The sequence below is a fragment of the Alligator sinensis genome, unplaced genomic scaffold (genome assembly GCF_000455745.1).
Source record: "Alligator sinensis unplaced genomic scaffold, ASM45574v1 scaffold980_1, whole genome shotgun sequence".
Lineage (NCBI taxonomy): Eukaryota > Metazoa > Chordata > Crocodylia > Alligatoridae > Alligator > Alligator sinensis.
Genome location: NW_005842722.1, coordinates 650,093 through 669,267, shown reverse-complemented (window position 1 = coordinate 669,267; position 19,175 = coordinate 650,093). Strand labels below are relative to the sequence as shown.

Genomic DNA, 19,175 nt, shown 5'->3' with positions numbered 1-19,175 from the left:
CAGGGGATTTAGAAACCATTTGCCAAATGTTTCCATAATTTGACCTGCTGGATTGCAAAACTAAGTGCAGATCGAGATGTGGAAACACGCATATCCCCTAGTCTAATCCTAGCCTAGGTCTTAACTCCTGACCTTGGGTGTTTAGCTTGGTAAGACGGGGATAACGCATTTGTTTATTGCATAGAGGGCATACGAGGATCGGCTTCTTGGTGCTATTTTGAAAGTCATTAAGGACTACATAGTATCAAGGTATCTGTTATATTTTTTTTAAATGTACAAATTTTGTTGAATCTGCATGACTAGGATATAGCTTCGTCTTTCATAATCTTGAGCATCCATTAGTGTTAATGAAACACAGGGAGCTAGATCAGAATAAAATATGATACTTAATGTTCTGTGCATTTTTTAAATATATATATATACACACACAAGTATATAATAGTCCCTAAAATTTCAGATAACTTGCTGTAGTAATGAATGGATTATTTAATTATTGATAATATAACATTGGTAATTTTTACCCATAATGCAGCCCTTCTTGAGGATGTGAATATTTGTCTTCAAGCATGTAGCAGCCTTCATGCCCTGTCAGCTTCCCTGCCAGATGATCTTTTACAAAGGTATTTACTTTTCCAAAGGGGCTGTAAAGCAAAAACATATTAGAAAACATACAATTGTTATTATTTGTTTTTTTAAAATCTTTTTGATACAGGTGTGTTGATGTGTGCCGAGTTCAACTAGTTCATAGCGGTGCCCGTGTAAGACAAGCTTTTGGAAGGCTATTGAAGTCAGTTCCTTTGGCTGTGGTGTTGAGGTAAGTCCTTTAAATAAAATTGCATCTAAAAATGTTTTAAAATGAATTTAGATTTTAAATTCAAGAAAATACATTATTTCAAATATATTCAAAGGGCTTAACTTCTCAGTTGATTATTCTTTAAAAAGTCATAACCCTTTCTACTGGGTCATGGAGTTACAGGAAGAAATTAGTGTGCAATGACAATTTATGACAAACTAGAGCAAAATTTTAAGTTAATAAGAAGCTTACTAATCTTGGCATCATATAGTATTTCTTGGTCTTTGGGACACTGAAACCTGGCTTTAAAAAAAAATGCATTTTATATACTCAGTGTCAGAAAGCATGCTTATTTCTAACTATTGCATCTTAACATGAATTAATATTGCTGCTTCAGTGTACATACAATGAAATCAGAATTTAATTTGTCAGATAGCTTCCTTAAGATGACAAACTTATGTGCTCCTGGCTTAACAGTTGTTGAGTTGCAGAAGTTTCTTAGGGATAAAAGCGACTAGTAATGTTTGACAACAGTTAATACCTCTCCTTAATATTTTGATTACACTCTAGTTCAGTAGAATAGTTCAGTTTACATAGGCAAAAAAAATTAAACGAGGAACTGCTTCTAGTATCTGGTAAATCATCCAGCCCACCAGTCTTGAGCCTGGGTCTACATTAAGTTATATTTGTCATCTGTTTTCTTGGAGACTAATACATGTCCTTAAAAAATCATCTAAATGTTGAGAACCTGTTTATCAGAGACTATCATGTTTCAGATGTTAAATTAGTTTTTCTATCTCAGGAAGTCTCAACTTTTGTGTTCATTAGTTTAACATATTTTGAAGTAATTGGCGTGATTATATCCGCAATACAAATAATGATTAATTGAAAAAGTATAAGTTATAATTTAAGAGTTAATTTATAATTAATTATACTTTAAGAATGAGAAAATGTAAATAATTGTCTAGGTCTGTCCCAACCCTGCAGTTGGTCCAACAAAAGATACCATCTACAAAAGTCCCTTTCATAAATAATTTCAATAATTCTTGGTAATATTCTTCCACCACATGTTACTGAAGCTTAAAAAGTAGATTTGATTTAAGAATAATCAAATATATATGATATTTTATTTATACACTTTCTTCTGTCAGCAGTAACCACAGCCACACAGAAATACAAGAAATTTCTTTGGCTATAAGAAGTCACATGAGCAAAGCTCCAAGTAACACATTCCACCCGCAGGATTTTTCTGATGTCATCAGTTTTATTTTGTATGGAAGCTCTCACAGAACTGGGTAAGAACTGTTTTTAAAGTTGATAAAAGTATGAAAAATACATGCAATTTATTACTAAATGTAGACCTATATATGTATTGAACAGGTCCATGTATTTGGTTTATGTCAGTTACCTAGAATCCTTCAATAGTTAGTACAGCTCATCAGCAAACCTAGTTCAAAGGGAGTTGCTAATATTAACATTGTTTTGCTGCTTTATTGTTTTGCAGCCCTCTAATTTGTATACGTATATGCATGTGTGCATAAATACAGGGGGCATACTCAGTTAGAGTTGTGATTATAAGAGTAATCACATACTAGCTAACATACGTTACAGCTGGATATTTGTAGATATGAACTGTTATTTATGTCTCAGCATTTTGTTTCAGGAAAGACAGTTGGTTAGAAAGACTGTTCTACAGCTGCCAGAGACTAGATAAGCGTGATCAATCAACCATTCCACGCAATCTGTTGAAGACTGATGCTGTTCTTTGGCAGTGGGCTGTTTGGGAAGCAGCACAATTTACTGTCCTTTCCAAGTTAAGAACTCCTCTAGGCAGAGCCCAAGACACATTTCAGACAATTGAAGGTAATATAAAGATGTAGTCATTTTTTTATTTGATATTTGCTAAGAAATTTTGCAACATTTTTCTAAACAACTTTGTGTTCAAGATGTTAAAATATGATGATTTAATTTTAAAGTAGTTTTTAGTTTGGCATGTCCCAGATGTTAATAATTGGACTGATATAAAATAATACTTGAGGAGGCTCTTTACGTAGTTGTATTAATTGCAGTATATCTCAATGATTTTTAGACTCTGAATAGAACTTCAGGATGTTATGTAACTAATAACCTGAGTCTGGTATGTTCTGATTAATTGTTCATAGGTATCATTAGAAGTCTTGCAGCCCACACATTAAACCCTGATCAAGATGTTAGCCAGTGGACTACAGCAGACAATGATGAGGGACACAGCAGCAACCAGCTTAGGCTTGTTCTCCTTTTACAATACTTGGAGAACCTGGAGAAACTGATGTACAATGCTTATGAAGGATGTGCTAATGCACTCACATCTCCACCCAAGGTTTGTGTCCTATACAATGCAAACATTACTGCAAGTGTCCCACAAATATAGGCATATTTTAATGAGGTGATGCAATTGTTGATTCTCAACATGCATAAAATTTATAATTCATAGTAATATTAACTATCTGTAGAAATCTAAAGATGATAAGTTTGCTCTGGTATAAGCCAGAAAAGAAAAAGCTCGAGGTAGCCCATCTCTTCTTCTCCTTGTTGTGATCTTTTGAAAAAGATCAATTTTGGTCAGACTTGTTTCCCAACATATAGGTTCATGTTCTTATTTTCATAAAGTTTTATTTATTGAAGTACTTTTTGTAAAGAACATGAACTATTCCCACCCATTCTTGTTTTGTCTGTATTTAATGTAACTCATTATAGTTGCTTAACAGTTCATAGTTTAAGAAAAATATCTTACAGCACAGTATCAGTCAGGTCACAGAGGATTTACAAGTAAATAACTCTTTGGTGTGAATTTAAAGGTACTATGCCCATCTGTATATTAAATGGTTATCAAAACTTCTGTTGTAAAATATATGTAGTATAAGGGACTCCAGACTCATTTCTGAGGCATTTGAAACAAATAGATCTGTTCACAATTGAATGTGTGAAGCTTCTAGTCATGGGAATGAATTACCTTAAAAAACAAAATAACCTTGAGGGAACAACTTTACTATTTGCCACTTTTGTATTTAAATTGTAAAAATGACCTGTCTGACATTTGTAAATATTAAGGGATCATAATTAATTTTCTATAGGAATATATTTGTTTGCTACCTTGCCTGTTCAATTATATAATTAAAACAGGATGTACTAGATGTAAATCAAATCGATGTAAATCACAATTTAAATCGCTGGTCAGGAAGTCTTGATTTTAATCATTGTGTCATGGTGTGGGGTCCCTGGGGATGGCCATGATGCCCCTAAGGCTCCGTGACCATGTCAGTTATGCCCTGCAGGTGCCTTCTTTTCTTTCCTGCCATGTCTTGTTGGTATAAATAAATATATATCATGGGAGGCTGCCCATGAATTTCTGCAGTCACAGTCATGTTGGACCCCACTAAACCCTGCAAGTTCTTGGATCCCTTGCTGGGTTCTGCTCTAATTTGGTGCTTCATGGAACACCCCAAGCCTTATGGGATAAATCCATGACTCCAAAACCTCCCCTTTACCATGCCCCATGCCTTGCAAGGTGGTATATAAATATTGTCTCACTGATAAGGTCTTGTCCTGACTCAGCCTCCTGTTATCACTGGGCCCCTGTGACTGCACCCCTTTGGTGCTGGGCTCTGCGGCCCCTGCGAATGCACCCCTCTGCTGGGCTCTACACAATCGTGTGCCCCAATGAGGCCACCTCCTCCCCTATTAGCCTCTTACTGATCCACCGGTATAAAAGACAACAGAAAAATAAGCCCCTGGGCTGCAACATAACTATAATAATGGAGGCCACATTCTGCCCCTTTAAAGAGAGAAACTTCTCCTTACTGTGTTCCTCCTAGCCCCAGGTACCTTCTGATCTCTGTTAATCTTGCAGGCAGCAACCCAGGCCATCAAACATCTCTAAATAATTATTTCCTACAAGGGCTCCTTCCCCTGGCAGCTACCAGAGAACTAACCCCTTGCCAGCCCCAGCCCTGGGGCTTATACGTGCCCAGGGCCTGCCTCCTTCCAGTCAGCTGACTGCCTGCAGGTGCTGGCTAATTCCCTCATTAGCCTGCTTCCCAACCTGCAGCTGTCAGCTTGCCGGGCTCTCTAGCCAGGCTGTTTCTGTTCTTAAAGGAGCAGGATTGCTTTAACGCCCTGCGACATTGTTTTCTACAAAAAGTGTGTTCTTGTTGTTTGATATAACCGTAATACATGTTATTCACAACTCAGAGCTTGCTGTAGGTTTCATTTTTAGAAGGTACACACTATACTATACATAACGTGGTGATTTATCTTGATACTATTTCAGATCAATTTTGCAGCTACATCAGAAAGTTGAATTATGATTTGGTTATTTTATTTGCTAAAGCTGATTGAAGCAAATACTTGTGAAGTCATTGGGAGGTGACCTGTCTCCCATTCGCTAGATTAATCATGGATATTTGGGGGATATTTTTGCCACGCTGTATTAGAAGGACATCAAATGAGCGCTGCAGCCATACGTTGTTAGTTTGGGACTTTCTTCACTTCCTTCTAGATTTCTTCTCGTCTTTGATTTCTTTTCTTTTACAGCCTGGCAAGCCTGCTGCCATCATAGGTTTTCCCTTGTACCATACTAATCCTTCACTAGATCTCAAATCAGTGAACAGGCTATACTCAGAAACATATCCCTCAAGACTTCTGGAATATTCTGCTCAAAATGTTTCTCTTTTGTTTCTACTGCCCCTCCCTCCTTGCATTTATTTCCAGACTCCTCCTCCTTGTCCAGATTTACTCCACCCCCAACAATCCTCTATTCATTTAACTTCTTGAAACTTTGCACTTTTAGAAAAAGGTAAGGGCTTGACTCTGTGTATACAAACTTGCAGAGAGACAATAGGGCTGATGGTCTGTTCAGGTCTGTTATGTCTCATCTCCGTATACTGCTGTTGACAAGGATGTTATCTCTGGAGACACCAATCCACAGGTTTGAGAACTAAAATTAAGCATCATAGTGATACTTAATGAGATCTTCTAGACCAGGGCTAGGCAACCCCCAGCATGGATACCAGTGTGGCATGCATGCCTCTGGGCAGATGGCAGGGAAGGGGCCAGGTCTATAGTACTGCAGCAAGGATTTGGATCCCTCATGGCTCCCATCCGCCCCTGGCACACCAACATCTCATGAGTTGAGGTTGCAGGTGATTTTGGCTCACTGCCCAAAAACGTTGCCTATCCCTATTCTAGATTGAGCACTGAATCCTGTTGGGTAGAGTTTCTCTAATCTTTACTAATCTATAGAGGAGTCTCTGGGAACCTATAAGATTGGGCCCCTAATATAGTCTGTGGCCTGTTGTGACCAATTTATAAAACTTTTCTAAAAAGGTTGCATGAATATATTGTCTCAAATAGTATATTATTAGACATTATAATCCCTGTTCCATGATGATATCTTTGAGCTTTAACTTATCTTAAATTTAAAACTATCTTTATATAGGATTTTTTTAAAGGCATCTTGACAAAAAAAAATACGATTAAATAAAAAAATTCTGATTTTAAATAAAAAAAAAAATCTGTTTTTTTCAAATCGTTGATTTTTATGCACCCCAATTAGAAAGCTTTCCATCAATTTCTGAACAAATGTACCAGATTCATTATAATATTTAGATACCACCTAACGTTCTTTTGCTTTTGAATCCTTGTCATTTTTATTTATGTTCTGATTGTCCAGTGTCAGAACTAACAGATTTTTGAAAGCAGAATGAGCGTATTCTGCTTGTCAGCAAGTGAGTGGTGTCTAAGAAATGGACCTTCTGTCCCTTCTTCCCCTTCCTTACCTCCCAGACTCTCTCACCTAGGGGAATATAACCCTCCAAACAGGTGTTAGAAGGGTGGGTTAGACAGAACAAAAATGGCAGCAATCTGCTGTGAATAGGGAATGTAAATACTGTACAGCTTTTTAATAATGGAATTATTGATAGAACTTTCATACAATAGTGTTGGTGTTTTGTTTCTTTTCTTTCTGTATTTAAATGAATTGAACTATTTGGGAATTGAATTGAAGAGGGGAAAACTCTTCCTGTGTTGTAGATATCATTACATATTTTAACATTAATTTACACAAAAAGGGTATTTGCAATATAAAACTCAGGATCTTTCTTCCTATTCTAAAGGTTATCAGGACGTTCTTTTATACTAACCGCCAGACCTGCCAAGACTGGCTAACTCGTATTAGACTTTCCATTATGCGCGTTGGATTATTGGCTGGCCAACCTGCGGTGACTGTTAGACATGGTTTTGATTTACTCACAGAAATGAAGACCAATAACAGTCTCTCTCAGGTACTGTAACTTTCATACATTTGTAAGCTGTTGAGAGAAATTTTTCACAATTCTTGAGTTGTTGTGTTCTAGCATTGTTTTTGAACTCGTCTATTTTGGGGAAGTGATTAGTCAAAAACCTTTTTAGAAGATGGAAATTTTGTTTCTTTTATGCATTTAGTCAGAAAATTATGGAAAATAAATGGACACTAAGTTCATATTTGACCAGGAATTCCAACTGTTTAAATGAGAGCTTGTCTAAAATTTGTGGAATAGTTTTTCATATCTCTGTTACACCAATCTGTGGTGGAATATTTCCTGGAATTGTGAAAATGCTTTTTTTTTTTTTTTTTTCTCACTGTCTCTTTCCCATCCTCTAGGACTGGGAAAAAATGTCTGAAAGATTGTTTCTTTCCTACAAATGCTAGGTACAGAAGTTCAGGGAGGTTAGATCATGCTTGGCCACCTGATTTAACTTAGTTTGCCCAGGCACAAATGTAGTTTCCACTTAGATTGATTTAACTAGAGATGTAAGTGCAAACTGTACAGAAGCTCAGGAAGTTAACTTGGTTTGAAAATGGTTGACCTGATCCTAGTTAACCTGACTTCGGTGGTAGTTTAATTTAGTTTGGGTCCCGGTGAGACCAGTCTAACTGAACTTCTGTACGATTCCCAGCACAGCCCTGTGACTGGAAAAGCCCAGCTACTGGCCCTAGGGCCGGGGCTGGGGCTGGGGCCGGCCCCGGGACTGCACTTTTCCTACCTGCTCCCTTGGCACTGGGCTATTTTTTTTATGACCCCTGGCCCCTTAATCCCACCCACAGGCAAGCAACAACCTCCCCCATTCAAGCCTGCCAAACTCGGTGCCTGTGTCACTGGTGCTTGCCAGTGCTGGCAGCCAATCAAAGTAAGTTTGGGTGGGGAGGAGGGGGGCAGGCAGGATGTGAGAGGGTAGGTTCACCAGGGGGAGGGGCATTGTTCATTTGGGGGTGGGAGATGGCGTGGCAGGGGGGCAGCTAAAAATAGCCCCTGATCTTCGGGGGGATGCGGGGCATAGAACTGCCAATCCCACCGATCCTGCCAAACCCTCCCAGGCCCCATCAACCTTCCCACCCAATCCTCCTGGACCCCCCAATCCACTTACCCTCCCATCCTGACTTACCTTGGATCATGTGGTCATTTTTAACTCAATCTAACCTCCCCCTAACCTCCCTGAATGTTTATATGTACTCATAGTGGTTGACAAGGAATATATATAATAAGTAAAAAGCTGAAGGGCACTGATAACTTGTCAAGGTAACAATTTGAACTACTTAATGGGCAGAGGTTTTTTTTCCTAGATCAGTGCCTGTTAACTATTTGTGATTTTTTTTTTTATCTTTTCATTAACCCCCGCAAAATATTTTTTACCTAAGTACAGTCAATAAGCAAGAAAGAGCAGTGTTTAATAGTCTTGCCAGAGTGTGTCATACACAGAACCTGGCTTTGAAAGATCCTAAGGGAGGAGCGTGGAAACAAAATGGCTTTCAGAACATTCATTGTGGGATGTGCGTACAAATTGTTCACATTGTTTTACTTGTTTTAAGCATTGAACAGTGTACATAGCTTTTTACTGCAAACAGTAGCTGTTACATTCAATTGAAATTTAATTTCAGGGAAATGAATTAGAAGTGACGATTATGATGTTGGTGGAAGCACTATGTGAGCTTCATTGCCCGGAAGCTATCCAGGGAATAGCTGTTTGGTGTTTCAATGTACTTGGGAAGAGTCTTGCTTGGATTAATTCTGTAGCCCAGCAAGCAGAAGGAAGGTAAGTTTGCACAATGGCTAGTTGGTGTGAATGTGGGCTTATTTCCTAACCACATGAGGCTTCACCTTCTTATATTTGATGAAAAAAATTGCTCTGTGTATCAAGGGGCTTGGTCTGTTTCTTTTGTTTGAAGAATTGTATTTAATGTGTTTTTGGGCGTTGGCTTGCATGTCCTAGAATTTCTTATACATGTAAATTTTCAAACAAATATGCAAGGGTGTAGTTCAGTTGTCACAGATTAAGCATTAAGGCTAAAGACAGACATTCAGAAAGCCTGAGGCTGAATTGATTCAGTCTTTGCAGATTTCTCTAACTGTCTAGATTGAACCAATGAGCAAGTGAACTAATGTTCACTTTGCAAACTGGAAAGGAAGCCAAACCCTACCAGTTGCCCATACCAGTAGCCAGGGGATGCTAGAGCAGGCCTCTCACCCTGTCGGCCACTGCAGAGATCCTAGCTATTTTCCCCCCCCAAACACACCCTCTTCTCAGCCTTTGGCCAGCTGAGAAACAGGTATGGAAGAAATCCCCATCCCACCTCCTACACTCCACCGGACCCCCCAACAGGGGTTTCCCCAACATGGTGGGAAAGGAGAAGCCCCCAACGGGGTGTTTCTCCCTTGAGCGTGGAGCTGGGCAAGTCTCCTAACCACACTCCCTGCTCAGCCCTGGGCAGGCTGAGGAGTAGGAGGAGGGGGACACCCCCCCCCCCCCCCCACATCAGACCCCCCCCCAGGGTCTCCCTGGCATGGGGAGAAGGCCCCAGTAGGGCATTTCTCCATCCCTCTTCCCCTGTCCACGCACTGGGAGCCAGGAGCCAGCCGAGTCTCCTAGCCACAACCCCTTCTTGGCTGGCTGGAGTGGGGGGAAGAAGAAACGCCCCCCCAGCCTGGCTCTGTAACCCATCTGGGCTGTGCCGAGCTGAGATGGGGGAGGAAAGCACCCGCCGTGGGCTTTTCCCCTGCCTGAGCTGTAAGCTGGGAGCCAGGCTGAGGAGGGAGTTGGGGGGCACAACCCCTGCCCCCCCGGCCCTATCTGTGCTGGGCACAGCCTAGCTGGGGGTCTGGAGCAGGGCGAGGCAGGGGTGGCATTTCACCCCCAACACTCCCTCTTCAGCCAGCCTGCCAGCCAAGGAGGGTGTGTGGATGGTGGGGAAAGCCCACAGTGGGAACTTTACTACCCCCACCCAAGTTCTGTGCTGTGGGGGATGGAAAAACCTCTGCGACAGCTGTGGGTGGGGCCCGCCCTTCTCTTCTGGAGCAGAGAGCACAGCCCAGGGCTGCACAGCATCCTGGGATGCTGGGGTGGGGGGGCTGTGAATGAACTTGAATCGGGAGGGGATCTGGGACAGAAGTTCTATAAACCGATTTGACCCAAGTCTGAGACTACATCCATCCTGATTTATCTTAAACCAGTTTCAGCCACTTCAGAAGTGGTTAAGTGCACTGAACTTTTGTTCTGTTACAGGTTTTAAACTAGTTCCTGATCACTTAAACTGGTCTATGTGTAACTTCTGTCCCTAGCCCAACAGTCCTGTTAGACTTCTGAAAACCTGAAAAGGAAGTTAGTAATCTGAAGGGTCACTAGCAACACTATGCCAAAGTTTCTGACCTTACTTTTAACTCTTCCTGGAAGCACTGATAATTACTGAAAAAGTCTTAGCTGCTTGTTTGATATTCAGAAAGCTGTCCAACATGATAATTTTTCTTGTACAACTTGGATTCTGTCAGTACTTTGCTGTTAGGGGCCCTGAAATTGAAGAGGTCCTGGAATTCCAAGCAAGATGCTTTGAGTAGTATAATATGAGCCTTGATGTGCAAACAGCTGCGTGGAAGCTGAGTTCAGTGCCTGAACATTAATGATGGGTGAAAAACGGAGAACAGGCTGTCCTGCATGAATTAGGAGGCATGCTTAAATGAGCTGGGACCTTTAATGTTGAAATCAGTGGCATTTGAAAAATGTCAAGTGCAGTGGCATCCAACTTTCTTGGCATACTTGCCACGAGGAAGATGCAGAGCTTATCTTAAATGCCACTCCAATTCCCTTTCTATGCCCAATCTGTTGCTCTACTTTCTGTCTCTTCCCAGTCTGCTGACCCTTCCCAGTCTGCTGTGTGCAACATACACAGGCTGCCTAAACCAGCTTTTAATTAAATGTCTGCCTGTTTACCTATTGGCAGCTTACTGGCTTGTATTATAGTGGATAGTTGATATAAAATGGTGGATCAATAAGATGAAGTATAGTTTCATTCCTCCTTTTGTTGTGGAAAGTACACATTGAATCTCAGAAAGGAAATGGTACAGGTTTCCCTCGCTTTATGCTGTACATGCATTTGTGGAAAACAGCACGTAACTCAAATTTGCGTAAAGGGAACCTACTTTACAATGCAACAAATATGGATACGTTCCAAGACCTCAACTGTACTGACCCCCAAACCCATTTTTACCACTTTTGTAAGACAGTTTTGGTACTCACCAACAGCAGACAGTACACACAAGCACAGGACACTATCATAATGCGGAAGGCAACTATAGAAACACGTGTCACAGACCATGAGTGAGGAGCACAGATCCACACAGGAGGCTGTATTTTGGTGCGTGTCACTCCCACAATGCACCGCACAAGGCAGCTGACTGTGACCTTCCACCACACCAATCACGTAAGAGTGAATTTGCCTTGCATATAATGATTTTTTGGTATAAAAAGGGTCGTCACATAAGAGCAAATTCGCACATACAGAACCTGCATAAAGCAAGGGAAACATATCTAAGTTTTAAGTGTAAAAAGACAAAACTTCTAATTGAGCAAAACCTACAGGACGTCACATGCATTCAGTGTCGCTGTAGAATGTTCTTTTTTTCTGGTCTACAGGGGAGGCACCATTCTTGGGGACAAATCCAGTTTCAGCTATATGTGCCTATGTTGCACTTTTGTAGTTGTGTAAGTGCAGTTTTTGGGACTCGAACAGCTTTTAGATTACATTTTCACTTGTGTTGGAATAGGATCATCTGGGTATGCACATAACTACTTGAAATAAAACTGTGTATGAGGACCTTCCGACCTGTGGGCCCCGTAGCTTAACGGTTAGGGCACTTGCCCAGTGGGAGGAGATCTGGGTTTTGGGCCCTTTCACCCAAAGTGAGTTTGTATCTGCATCTCCCTCCCTGTTCAACTCAGATTGTGGACACTTGAACAGTTTTGCATGTACCTGAGCAGTGTTTTTTTGCTCTGGAGCTCTAGTGCAATAGTCTCATCCTGCTTAGAAGGTAAGTGCTCAATAAGGGTTGGTATGTGAGTGAAAATATAATCTAACCTTTATAAAAGTGTCCAAAAAATTGCATATATGTGGCTAAGTGCCACTTAGGTGCGTTAAGATGAACTAGGGGTGGGGAAGAATGATTAAGAACCAAATTCTTTGTCTGTCACAGGCACTACCTTTACATTTTTTTTAGTTTGGTCTTCATGGAAGTAGTTTCCTGCATTTTCTCCCCTTCCTGTTAACATTTCACCACTCTTTTCTCTGCTGCCAGCAACTTCTTTTGAAGGGCAACATGCCTTTGCATTACACATACTTGATGCTTTCTGAAAAAGGAATTAAATAGAGGTACAACCATTGCATAGTTTCTGGTCACAGGCAAAGTGGAGGCAAACTGCACCTGAAGGGATTCTGCATGCTGAGGATTGCACCAGCACCCAAGAATTCCCCGCCACAGGTGATGGGCAGAGGGGATGATGACACAGGATGGCTCCATTGGGGCTCAACCTGCTTTTTCCTTCCCCTGTCTCTTGTGGAAGAGGGAGTGAAAATGAAAATCAAATAAAAAGCCCACTCATCCAAAATACTGCATATCTTTTTTTTTTTTTTTTTTTTTTTTAGCTCCTGGTTATTCGAAGGTGACATGACATTTTAAAAGATTTGATACTATTGTGCATGTGTAGAATGATCATGTCTCTCAGCTGGCAATCGGCCATTTTCCATCTTGAACAATGGGTTTTTTTTCTAAAGGCATAGTTGATGAGTTTGGACTGAAGAAATGTTGTTCATATGCTGTACAAAAAGGTAGAAAATCACTGCTGTGTAATAGTAACTAAAACTTTACGTCTTAATTTTAAGGTTTGAAAAAGCAACTGTTGAATATCAGGAGCACTTGTTTTCCATGACAGGAGTAGACTGTTGCATAGCAGGCTTTGATAAATCTGTTCTGAAGTTAGCCAACTCAACTAGTGGCAATAATGCCAGCCCAAAGCATACTTTGAATGGTGAGTAGCATTCATTTCTTTTTCAGATTTTTCACAAGCTATACATAAATGTTAATTTTAAAGTAAATAATGTATTGCTTATAATATTAACATTTAAACAGGACTAGTGATTCCTTGCTAATTTACCACATAAAGTACCTGGATCTTGCAAACATTTGTGCAGGTTTTAACTGTCCACACATTTAATCTTATAGAAATGAATAGCACTTATGCATAGGTAAGCAAGTTCATAAGGGTTTGCAGGATTGGGGACTAAGTGAGTAGACTTTATAAAAGGTAGGCTAATGTTGTAAAATGTACTTGGCATTTTAAATGGTCACATTGCATTATGAATATTATGGCCTAAATAGTTCTGTTTATTTTTATCCTTCATGGATGAATTTTTGTAGTATAGTAAAGAACTCCCAATGTGAGACCTTGTCACAAATATTTAATAGAATACTGAGAACTAAGGTGAGCTTTTTGTATGCTCCTTTGAGTGCATTACTCGGTTATGTGTATTAAATCAGTTTGTGTGTGTTGACTAAATATTTTACATCTTTAAATCTCTTCATTAGTTTTACATAATTCAAAACTGCTTAATCTCAAAAAACAAACTTTTTGCCTAAATGTAATTTCAAATGCCTTAAGTTAGGAGTTTTCAACCTTGTTTTGGTTGGTGTATCCCTGGCGGGTAGTTGAGAAGCAAGGAGTCCCCCAGCGGCCGATCGAGTGGGGAGGGTGGGTCTCCTGGTGGCTGGTCCACGAGTGAAACTGGAATTGCTGGCAGCTTCTCTGCATTGCTGCCATGTACCCACTGGGGTCTTGCAAAATACCCCCAGGGGTACGTGTACCCCTGGTTGACAGCCCTTGCCTTGAGTAATACTGATTTTTAATATTGACTTTTCTTATTTTTCACAGGTGAAGCTAGAAAAACTGTTCTTACAAAACCAAGTGACTCTTCACCTGAAGTTATAAATTACCTGGGTAACAAAGCATGTGAATGTTACATTTCAATTGCTGATTGGTCTGCAGTACAAGAATGGCAGAATGCAGTCCATGACTTGAAAAAAAGCACAAGCAATATTTCAGTCAATTTAAAAGCAGACTTTAACTACATAAAGTAAGATTTTTATTAATTTATTCAATGGTACATTAGTGAACTTTGAAATTAAACTTCCCCTAAACTAGGGGCAGGCAAAATATGGCCTGTGGGCCAGATTCAGCCCATCGGGCAATTTCATCTGGCCTGCAGGTGCCCACCAATTAATTGTACCACACCCAGGCCATGCACCTCACTCCCACCCTCTGGCACAGAAAGGCCCGGCCCAGCCAGCACGCACTGCTTCCAAGCAGGGTTGCGGCTGCCACTGCTGAAGCTGCTGGAGGACCTGCTCAGCTTCCCCAGGCTTCAGTGGTTCCTCCTTCTGTCCCTGCTGCAGCCCTCGCTTTGGGCAGCTGTTAAGGAAGCAGTGGGGGCAGGGTGGGTGCTGCTGGGTGGCAGCACAGAGCCCACACCTGGGGGGCACGAAGAGCACAGAGCTCGGGTGGGCAGGGTGTGGGTGTGTGGGATTTCTGTCATGTAAGGAAGGGTGGTGGGGTTGTAGGGACTCCACCGCTGCTGCTGGTAGCAGCAGGTGGCAGGCCCAAGGGGTGCTTATGGCCTATGCAGGTGCTGCTGCCTGGCAGCATGTGGCTTCAGCCAGTTCTAGGAGATGCACATGGCGGCAAGGAGCGGAACCCCGTTATGCGGGGGCTCCATGTTGCGCATGTGCAGCTCCTGGCACTCGCATACCACCAGGGGGAAGCCCCGCACAATGGAGCCAGCAGCCTGGCCCCACTCCCTGCCACCATATACAGCTCACGGGACTGTGCCTGGAAGCAAGGGGCAGGGCTTCCCTCCACTTCCAGTGGAGTCCTAGGACCTTCACGTGGTGGCAGGGAGCAGGGAAGGCAGCCAGCTCCATTGTTCAGGGCTTCCCTCCAGTGGCACATGAGTGCCAGGAGCTGCACATGTGCCACAGGGAAGTCCACATGATAGAGGTGGGCCTGCGTGGCCCTGCTCCTTGCCACCATGTGCAGCCTCCAGAACTGTCCGGAGCTACGTGCTGCCAAGTGGCAGTGCTTGTGTGGGCCATAATCACCTCAAGGGCCCACTGCCTGCTGCTGCTGCCAGTGGCAGGGGCTATGCGCCATGGGGGGGAGAGTGTGCGGGGGGGCACTCACCCCCACCCTCCCTCACACACCCACATCCTGGTCCCACAACCCCCCCATATATACACACACCCCGCAATATACCCTCCATTCTGCCACACACAGCTACACCCCTTCACAAACCCCATACACACACACCCTCACACTATCATATACGCATTCACCCCCAGCCATACACCCCCCACACACACTGTACAAGAATAAGACTTTATTTTTGAACTATTGTGTAATCATCTCTATATATACTATGCAAACACAAATCTTGACAAAAATATTTTTTGTAATAAACTTAAGATACGTTACAGTAAGTGTTTGACTTTTAGTATATAATTTTTTTTCTGGTTCCAAGATAGCAACCCCCTCTTCCCCCCCCACAAATGAGTACTTCTGGGGCTGGGGGACTTCCAGTTCCAAGATGGCAGCCAGGGTGTGGGGCACCTGTCAAGGGGTGGGGTACCCTTGCGGGCCTTGATAGCTCACCAAAACTTATTAAGTGGCCCTCCAGCCGAAATAATTGCCCACCCTTGCCCTAAACAGTCATGTCAATGACGTCCAATTGCTAAGATATTTTGTGTTTTATGATGCAAAAACTAGTAATGATTTTAGAATCAAGACTTGTTCTTGATGTGTAGCAAATACATCAGAGAATTCACATGATCCTAAATAACTGTTATAGCTTCCTGATTATTAAACGTGATTTTGTGGGGGAAAGTCATTTTGAATTGTTGCTTTGGAAGCAAAGATATTAAACTTGTCAGTTATTTCACTAGAAGGGGTGAACCCACTTGTATCTTTTTTGTATTCTCTAGAGTAAAATATGTTAATAAGAATTTTTTTTTCTAATATTAAAGATGGCAATTTTTTTCCCTTTTATACTCTTATAACAAATAGTTTGCTTTGGAGTAACAGTTGATACTTATCATGTAGTTGGTCCCTAACGTTAATCCATGCTTGGCTTAGTTCTGAATGTTTCATTCTTATCCTTTTTAGAGAAGTAGCCACAGATTTTTTTTGTGTGTATTTGCAGAGATTTGATCATTTGACTAGGATGTGAGGCAGTGTCCTACAGGTGGACTATCAAACTTGCAGCGTTTTCTGGTTGCTAGGCACCAAATACATACAGCTTTTTAAAGTATTCAGCCCTTGCATAGGATTGACTTTACAAAATCTAGTAGAAAGGAGCAACCCTGTCATTTAAAAAAAAAAAAAAAAAATGGATAAATTGAAAGCAGCAATAGGGCTATAAACACTTTATAACCAGTGCTTTCACCCCTTTGTCAGTCCAGATACTCCAGTATAATTCTTCTCTTGCCAGGAGATGGTAAGAGAGCACTTGAACTTTTTGAGTCATCATATTCCTCTATATTTGGGCCAGCAATCCTCTTGCTCTTCAATGACTAATTAGTAGGGTTCTGGAAGAATCTCAAATGCTTAGCAGATTTTGTCAACTGGATAGGAGGAAAAAGTTCATATTTTGGCTGCTGTTGATGTATGTCTGTGTAAAGTAGGCCCAGCACAAGACTTCAGCACTTACTAGAGCTCCTTGTTGTCATGTGAATCAAATAGCTGATACTGGCCAAGAAATGTTCATGTGAAAGCTTAGACTTATGGCAGTCCAGTGGTGAAACTCGCATGGAGTTCAGTTGATGAGGATTTTACTCCTTATGCATAAAGAAAAGCTCTTTTTCTGCTTGATTCCCCTGAAAGAATTTCACAGTAATTTGCCAATATTTTTTCATATTGGAAGAATATTAAGTATGTGGACTAATGATAATTTTTTATGAACAAAGCTTTGTTATATTTACACGTTTTTATTTTGATCAATACTTTTTTTAGTTTTTCTAGAATGGCAAAAAGTGATGCAAGTTTTTCATGACATGTTTTAATGTACATTTTAATTTTAATTAAAACTTTAAAATGGAACTCCTTTGCATACAGTTATAACGATACAGAATATGATTTTAATTTTATCTTATTAAAATGCTTGGGTAAAATATCACAGTTTTCTTCTACTTGAAGAAATGTGTCAAAGGGTGATTGTTTTACTAGCTCTGTTTTGCTTTTCTTGCTGTAGAGTTGTAGGCTATTTACCAGCTAAGATAAAGTAGGAGTGCTATAAAAATTAAAAATGTAAAAATTGAATTGCAGATCTTTAAGCAGCTTTGAATCTGGAGAACTTACAGAATGTACAGAACAGCTAGAATTGCTGCCAGGAGAAAACATCAACCTTCTTACTGGAGGATCCAAAGAAAAAATAGGTACAAATAACATTTAAAATTAATAATGGAGATGTTAATTACTTATTAAGAGGACATTCATCTAAACTGTGCCTGTTAAAAGGAAAAATACTGTCTTAGATGTTATCAGAACTACTGTAATGTTATGAGCCAAGTTCAGAAATAGTTGGCAATCAGTTCTGAATGCCATTGAAGCTTTTTTGGATCTAATTTTTGTGTTAATTACCAATACTTATTTTACAGATTTTTTTTTTTTCTCAAGCCTTCTTGTTTTTAAGATTTCATTGTAAGAATAACATTTGGAACACACTTTTACCTTTTGTAGACTGTATTACATCTGTGTTATGATCTTTGTAGATATGAAGAAGCTCCTTCCTAACATGCTAAGTCCTGATCCGAAAGAACTTCAAAAAGCAATTGAAGTACAGTTATTGAGAAGTTCAGTGTGTTTGGCCACAGCTATAAATCATATTGAACAGGAACAAAAGTGGCAATCTATAACTGAGTAAGTTGAAAGAATATTTAAGTGAATGCAGTGATTATGGGGAAAAGCTGTTTCAACCTATGAACATGACTTTGTTGAAAGCATGCTCTTCTTCATACTTCAAGTATCATGCTTTGTTTGGATTTTTTTTATGAGACTGTAGTTGCTTTTTCTGTCTTGAATATAAACCTATTCGGAAAGAAAGAACAACTCTAGATTTCAATTTGGAGATCATCTAATGTTTTTATTCACTTGCTTATTTGGCACTGCACTCGACTTTGAAGTAGAAAGTCATATAATAGAACATACTGTGCATTATAAAGTATGGAAGAGGCTGAACTTGTTGCCTGTTCAGGGTTTTGTCCTAATAAATAACGCTATCTTGTTAAAGAGATAATGAAAATAAGTAAATAGCAAATTGTATTGCTCTATAGTCTCTTAAATCTTTTATTTCAGAAATATTATAAAATACCTGAAGCAGACTTCACGAATAGCCATTGGACCTTTAAGGCTTTCCACCCTGACTGTATCTCAGTCACTGCCGGTGTTGAGCACCGTGCAGTTATATTGTTCGTCTGCTTTGGAAAATACAGTTTCTAACAGGCTTTCATCAGAGGTATGTGGGTTTTTTTTGTATTTGTGTATGCATGCAGACATTCAGGTTCTTTTTAAAAACAATATTTATAAAATGTAAATGATTCGGGCACTGTCACTACTTAAATAGTGTTGAAGAGAGAGGTTCTTTGCTCAAACTTGCCTGAGATCACATTGTAGTAAAACATCATTTAGTTTTTTACAGAGTCAGGGTAACTCTGTTAATGAAGCATAAACATGGTAAAAATATCTGTTTTACTTTTATTTATAAAAATATATATATATATATATATTTGTGAGAACATCCAGTTGAACAACAGAAGTTTGACATTGATCCTTTCTAGTTAATCCAAGGGTGGGCGAAATACAGCCTACAGACCAAATCTGGCCTGCAGAGGGTCTTTGTCTGGCCTGCAGTGGGACCCTTAGTCCCGCCTGGCCCAGGCATCATCCAGCTGTGGCATGTCCTGCTGCCTCCTGGGCACGCAGTGGGGCCGGGGCAGCT

The 19,175-nt window shown here is 40.5% G+C and overlaps 1 protein-coding gene across 4 annotated transcripts in view; it reads left to right on the top strand.

Moving 5' to 3' along the window:
* SMG1 (SMG1, nonsense mediated mRNA decay associated PI3K related kinase) overlaps window positions 1–19,175 on the top strand; it is an 82,718-nt gene that overhangs the window by 30,083 nt on the left and 33,460 nt on the right. For 3 of the 4 annotated variants that reach the window (XM_025216284.1, XM_025216286.1, XM_025216287.1), the window contains 12 exons: window positions 533–620; window positions 713–814; window positions 1,945–2,088; window positions 2,457–2,656; window positions 2,956–3,152; window positions 6,946–7,113; window positions 8,748–8,902; window positions 13,017–13,162; window positions 14,063–14,264; window positions 17,504–17,613; window positions 17,950–18,097; window positions 18,533–18,692. In XM_025216284.1, the coding sequence (XP_025072069.1) occupies window positions 533–620; window positions 713–814; window positions 1,945–2,088; window positions 2,457–2,656; window positions 2,956–3,152; window positions 6,946–7,113; window positions 8,748–8,902; window positions 13,017–13,162; window positions 14,063–14,264; window positions 17,504–17,613; window positions 17,950–18,097; window positions 18,533–18,692 (1,820 nt within the window). The remainder of the gene's footprint in view (window positions 1–532; window positions 621–712; window positions 815–1,944; window positions 2,089–2,456; window positions 2,657–2,955; window positions 3,153–6,945; window positions 7,114–8,747; window positions 8,903–13,016; window positions 13,163–14,062; window positions 14,265–17,503; window positions 17,614–17,949; window positions 18,098–18,532; window positions 18,693–19,175) is intronic. The other variant, XM_025216285.1, reaches the window with a different exon arrangement.